Source organism: Gallinula chloropus, assembly GCF_964237585.1.
Source record: "Gallinula chloropus genome assembly, chromosome: 25".
Lineage (NCBI taxonomy): Eukaryota > Metazoa > Chordata > Aves > Gruiformes > Rallidae > Gallinula > Gallinula chloropus.
In genome coordinates this window covers 3,166,288-3,172,882 of record NC_140110.1, presented here as the reverse complement: position 1 = coordinate 3,172,882, position 6,595 = coordinate 3,166,288, and the positions used below count along the sequence as shown (strand labels likewise).

The 6,595-nt window shown below is 50.6% G+C and overlaps 1 protein-coding gene across 1 annotated transcript; it reads left to right on the top strand.

Annotated features, from left to right (window-relative positions):
• Positions 1-5,217: 5,217 nt before the first annotated feature.
• On the top strand, positions 5,218-6,144 carry LOC311200802 (olfactory receptor 14A16-like; the record flags this gene model as incomplete). Its single annotated transcript, XM_084275108.1, has 1 exon — positions 5,218-6,144. The coding sequence occupies one exon, from the start codon at positions 5,218-5,220 to the stop codon at positions 6,142-6,144; it is 927 nt and encodes a 308-aa protein (XP_084131234.1).
• Positions 6,145-6,595: the final 451 nt, after the last annotated feature.

Below are 6,595 nucleotides of genomic sequence, written 5' to 3'. Positions count from 1 at the left end.
TGCTGATTGTGATTCCTGCATCTGTCTCACAGTTCAGGAAGACAGATAACAACACAATAGCCAAGGGTTATCTATGCTCATGTGCCCACCCGGGCACTGGTCAGTGTCCATTGGCATACACGGGTGGTATGTAAATATGACTATGAGCCAATCATCTTACTCCATAAATAGTGAGCAGTCCAAGAGCCCTTTGAGCTCTCCCAAGATGACAGCGGGCTGCACGTCAGGATCTCCCCTTGAAAGGGACGCCTCTCAAGGTTACTCCTTGAGTTTGAGAGAATCCTTGCCGCAACAGATCCACAACAGATCCTGGGTAAGTGAGCTGGGAATAAGTGCACTAACATTTGTGATCTTGGCTAAGAAATAGAAAGGATTGATTGTATATATAATCCTTTTGATATAAACCGTTGACCAAGTCTGGGACTGAGACTGAATCCAGCTGCACCTGGGCTCCTCTCTGAGCAGGAGTTTAGAAAACAAGGGGATTCTTTCTGAACCTCGTGACTCAACAGGAGGGTCTCCCTGATAGATTCATCTGACCCTGTTCTCTGTGCACTAACTAATCAAGATTACCTTTCCATCCAATCTTAATTACTCTCAAGTTTATTACCAAACACCGTTACACGCTTTTGTTTTATATCCATAAACATAGTATTTCCTCTCCCTTAAGAGTGAAGTGCATCCTTCTGATCTATCCCATCTGTGACAGCCGTGCAGCCCAGAGCCATCCCGAAAACTGGACTGTCCCTAAAACTGCACCTCCTGGAGCTGCCTTGTCCGACCACCCCCTGCTTTTATGCTGAGCATGACAGAATGGGTATGGAATACCCCCTTTGGCCAGTTCGGGTCACCTGTCCTGGCTGCGTCCCCTCCTTTCTCACTAGTAAGGAAATATGAACAACTGAAAAGTCCTTGATTACTTGGCAACAACTGGAAACATCAAGGTGCTATCAGCACTGCTCTCATCCTAATTCCTAAACACAGCATTCTACCTGCTATAAGAAAAGAAATTAAATCCATCCTAGCTGAAACCAGGACACTTAGGTATGCAATGGATCAAACCCGCTTTAATAAGGTTTAATTTCATGAAGAGTAAATGTTTAAAGGTGAAAAGAAACACAAGCCATCTGGGTCCCCCACTTAAACAGGCTGCAGAACGAGCCCTGAGAGGTCTGAGGATGGAGTACTTCAAGCATGTGGAGAGTAGCCTCATGGATTTGGTAGATGCTTGTGAGGTCACTGGAAACTAAATATCTCAATGATGTGTCCTTGGCCAATAGGGGAATACATGCTTGTGAGGTCATACTGATAGACCTGGAGCAGGCTGTGGACAGTGGAGGTTGTTGTGAAGTCACTGATTCCAGAACAGTTGACAGGACAAGAGAAGGCAGATGGTCTGTGTTGTGATGTCAGTGGTTCCCAAGTAGCTGATAGGTCAGACAAAGCCCAAAACCTGTGTAGAGAGTATCATTACTTCCTGAATAGTTGATAGGCTGGGAAAAGACCAATAGGCTGTGTGGGTTCTGAGGAAATATCTCTAGCCTGAGTCTAGGACCAGGCTTATAGGTCCTTCTGAGGCTACTGGTAGCTGGACGTATGATTGGCCAGGAACTGACAGATATCTTAGGAATGTCCTTGTGATGTCAGTGGTGCCAAAATACCTGACAAGCCAGGAATGGGGACATGTCAGTGGTAGATGCTGTGAGATCACCTTTGCCTGAGTGGTGGATAGGCCAGGAGTGTGCACCTACTTGTGTATGACGTTGTGGTTTCATTGGTGCTGGATTAGCTTTGATGCTGAGAGAAGGCATGTGGCTTGTCTGGGTGTGGTGGTTTAGCCCTGGCTGGAGGCCAGACACCTACCAAAGTCGGTCTAGCCCTCCCCTTTTTATTTGGACAGGGGAAAAAATAGATATTAAGAGGCTCAGGAGTCAAGATAAGGACAGGGAGAGATCATCCTTTAGTGAACGACCTGGGCAAAACAGACTCAACACAGAGTGAAGGACAGAAAACTCTCTAGTTTCTTACACTGCACTGCACACCCAGGGACACCAGAGTTGGATAATGAGAAGCGTGACCAGATCTTAAAACAACGGGACCAGATCTTAAAGCACCTTCCCCCCACCCCTCCCTTCTTGCAGGCTTCAGTTTAGTCAGGATTTTGCTCCCTTCTTCCCCCCCATTGTGGCACGGGAGGGGCAGGAACTGGGAGATGAGGCTCTGGTCAGTCCCTTGCAAGTTGGTTTCCTTCTTGTTCGGGGTGGGGGAGTCATTCATTCCTCACCCCCTCCCCCTACTGCACCGTGGGGTCCCACCCAGGGCAGACAGTCCTTCATGAACTCCAATGTGAGTCCTTTCCCACAGGGCTTGATCTCTTCCCCAGCTGTCCCACTGTAGGTCACTGCTATGGGTGCAGTCACCAGTCACAGTGTCTCTCAGTCCCAGTCCTCCACGGGGTCACCAGCCTCCCCCCAGCAAAACTGCTCTGGCACAAATCTCTCCCTCGCTCATCTCTGTGTCTCTGTCTCTCCCCACGGGCTGCCAGTGCAGGCAGGGGCTGGCTCCAGCGTGGGTCACAGCATCTCCTGTCTGTCTCCCCCTGCTCCATCCAGCGTGGGGCCTCTCCACGGGCTGCAGGTGGGGTCTGGGCCTTTTCCCTGGGCTGCGGTGGGACACCCGCTCCACCATGGGTTTCTCCCCAGGCTGCAGGGGCATCTTTCACTCTGGCACATTGGGCGCATCCTCCCCCCTCTTCCCGGCCTTGGTGTCTGCACAGCTCGTTACATCTTCTCACTCCCTTCTCTGCTGGAAAAAGGCAGCTGCTTGTGTTTATGTTTCCCTAAATGTGATTCCCAGAGGCGCTGTGACCATCACTGATGGGTTTGGCCTTGGTCAGCAGTGAATCTGCCCTTGGATCAACCAATGTTTGCTCTGCAGGGCCTGCAGAGAACTTCCAGCTGCTTCTTGCAGGAGCCATCTCTGCAGCCCCCATCCTCTCCCAGCACCCAGCTACGCCAGACTGCAACAATAACTGACCATTATATGTATCTGAATAACAATGTTCTGGGAGAGAATCTCCTCTGAAAGCTGACCCCCTTCACACGCTGCTTGGCCATAGCAGGCAGCTGAGGAGAGAGATTTCATGGGTATTAAACTGGATCATGTTGAACTGCTGTTTGTTGTCAGAGAAATCTGTCTGTGCCTGTGAGCACAGATGATGGGAGGAAAAGTGTTGGGAGTCCCAGGAGGCCAGTGAGGGAACTACTGGGCTTGGGGAAGAGCAAGGTTCTCCATGCAGGGTTGGATCTCAAGAGACTGGTTTTCCTGCCTGTCCAGATCTCCTCATGAGACCCATATCCATCACAGAGTGCTGCTGTCACTTCTTCTATCAACTGAGCCATGACAGACAATACCCATGACTGAAAAAAGGTCCTGCATGGGAAATTCCGTTGAAACCTATATAAATAAGGACCCAACTGAAATCCAAGTAGTTGTAGGAGTTTTGACTCTTTAATGAAAATGAGTTAGAGCCATGTTTGTAAGGGCTTTCTGGATGTTAACGAGCCCCATGGTGTCTTTTCTTCTGAGTCCCCAGACCTCAGATACCAAGATGAGAGTGAAGAAACCTCTCAAGAACTCCAAGTCATGAGTAATGCCCAAAGTCCCTTGAAGCACTAACAGGCCCCACTGGGAGCCATTACTGAAAAAGCCTCCCCATGGGCTCGTTAGAGCAGACAACTGGAGGCCATGAGGACAAACCCAGGCAAAGCACAGGCAGCTCTGAAGCTGAGGACACCCTGGCTTGGTCTGATGAAGCAGCAATGCCAGTGCTGACCCCAGGCCCTGGGCAGGGACATCCAGAGAATGTCAGAGATGAGATCATAGAATGATCCCCATGAGGCCTGAGGCACCAGGAGGGAGTCTACAAGAACTGGTCTTCTCCTGCTGAGCTAAGCCAGGCTCCTGCGATGGGGGTAGCTCATGACAACCTGGCAGCACTGCGGAGAGACAGCTCTGGCCAGGAGCAGCTCCTCTGACAAGCACACAGGGCTGGGGACACTGCCTGTAGGCACCGAGGGGAGACCTGTGAGGCTGAGAGAGCTGATGGGTGCTGAGAGCTCACTGGAGGAGAAATTTCCACAGCCTTTCCCTGGTATGTCTGTGGGTGCAGGGCAATGCAGGTTCTGTTCCTGGAGGGATCTCCTAAAGCTGGGACATGGGACATTGTGTGGGGTATTTCAGGAGGACAGGTTCTTTATAGGACCTGAAAGTGCTGCCTGGAAGGGATGCCCTTCTGCCCCATCAGAGGGACAGGGCAGGGCAGCTGTCTTCTCCTGGGCATGGCTGCATTCGCATGTGGAAAGAAGTGGTGGATGTAAAGTCTGACACATGGAAATATGGTGCAGGGTCCTTGTCCCAGAGAGAAGAACCCTCCGAGTGCCTGTCCTTCCAGCCTCCTGTGGAATGTTTCTTGCCGTTTCCTCTCCTGTTCTTGTTGCCTTTCTCCCACCGTTTCCTGGGGCTCTGGGCACATCCAATTGTGGGGCTGGAACTGAGTGACCCTCACTTCAGAACCCACATCTGTAGGACTGAGGTTTTCCAGGCAGCTCCTGCTGGGCTGCAGCTGCCTCCCACAATGGCACCGCTCTCCCAGGGACTCTTGTGCCCCAGAGAGGAGCCCCATGCAGGAGACATATCGGCACAGAGGCCGTGGCAATGCCACTCATCACCTGTGTGTGGGCAGCTGCACTGAGCCCTGTGTGTTCCTGGCTCGGAGCAGGGAGCTGAGATCCTCCTTGGGTAGGATGAGACCGCAGGAGGGCTTTGGAGCTCTGCCCTGCGAGACTGGATTCCTCAGCTCTCAGTCAGGAGAAAACCAAAGCTCCAAAGCTCTGCTCTGGCCTCGGTGAAAATGGAGTGACAGTGCTGAAAAGCTCATTGCTATCCAAAGAGGATTTAGTCTGAGATCACATCATCCTTCTATTTACTGACTGCTGCCAGGCAGGACTGAGTTCTCAAGACCCCACAGCCAACCCTCCTCCCAGCAGTGGCACACTCAAGCCAGCACAAAGCAGACCTCCCAAAAGGGACCTGACAAAAGTCTTCCTGAATACAGGGAGTTAATGTGAATTGGAAACTCTTTCCCTCAAAGAATCGTTCCCTAAATTGTCACTACCTTTTTATTCTTTGACAGGTCTCCACACTTGACAGCAGCAGATGTCCAACAGCAGCAGCTCCATCAGCCAGTTCCTCCTCCTGCCCTTTGCAGACACACGGGAGATGCAGCTCCTGCACTTCTGGCTCTTCCAGGGCATCTACCTGGCTGCTCTCCTGGGCAATGGCCTCATCATCATCACCATAGCCTGTGACCACCACCTCCACACCCCCATGTACTTCTTCCTCCTCAACCTCTCTGTTCTTGACCTTGGCTGCATCTCCACCACTGTTCCCAAATCCATGGTCAATTCCCTGTGGGACACCAGGGCCATTTCCTACACAGGATGTGTGGCTCAACTCTTTTTCTTTTTATTTTTGATCATTACAGAGTACTATATTCTGACTGTCATGGCCTATGACCGCTACGTTGCCATCTGCCACCCCCTGCACTACGGGACCCTCCTGGGCAGCAGAGCTTGTGTCCACATGGCAGCAGCTGCCTGGGCCAGTGGGTTTCTCCATGCTGTGCTGCACACAGCCAATACATTTTCCCTCCCCCTGTGCCATGGCAATGCTGTTGACCAGTTCTTCTGTGAAATCCCCCAGATCCTCAAGCTCTCCTGCTCAGATGCCTACCTCAGGGAAACTGGAGTCATTGTGGTCAGTGTCTCTTTAGCTTTTGGGTGTTTTGTGTTCATTGTGGTGTCTTATGTGCAGATCTTCAGGGCTGTGCTGAGGATCCCCTCGCAGCAGGGACGGCACAAAGCCTTTTCCACCTGCCTCCCTCACCTGACTGTGGTGTCCCTGTTTCTCAGCACTGGCATCTTTGCCTACCTGAAGCCGCCCTCCATCTCCTCCCTATTTCTGGACCTGATAGTGTCATTTCTTTACTGCGTGTTTCCACCAGCAGTGAACCCCCTCATCTACAGCATGAGGAACCAGGAGCTCAAGGATGCCATGTGGAAACTGATGACTGGTTGTTTCTAAGCAGCAATAAACTGCTCCATGTTTGCATATCTCTTGCAATGGATCTCACATTAGGACCAATCTCTATTTAGTAGGTTTTTGGTTGTTTATTTTTCCTTCCCGTTTATATAAGCTACGGTAACATGGTCCATAATTATCCCATTCCTAATAAAGTATCTCCAGGTCTTTTGTGACCCAGGCACTGCATGATGATGAGCTGTGCTCTCTTTACATCCTGTCAGTCTAGAAAATATTTTTTGTTTGGTTTATTTTTCTTATATTTCTAAAATATTTACAAGCACATCTTCATGTGCTGAACCACGTGATTACTTGTCTGGAATGGCAGTGCTTTCCCACCACCATGACAGAATTGGAATGTCCTGGAAGTGTACCATAGAACCACAGAATCACTTTGGTTGGAGACATTTATGGTCACTGAGACCAAGCACAGCCTCACCCTGCCTAGTCCACT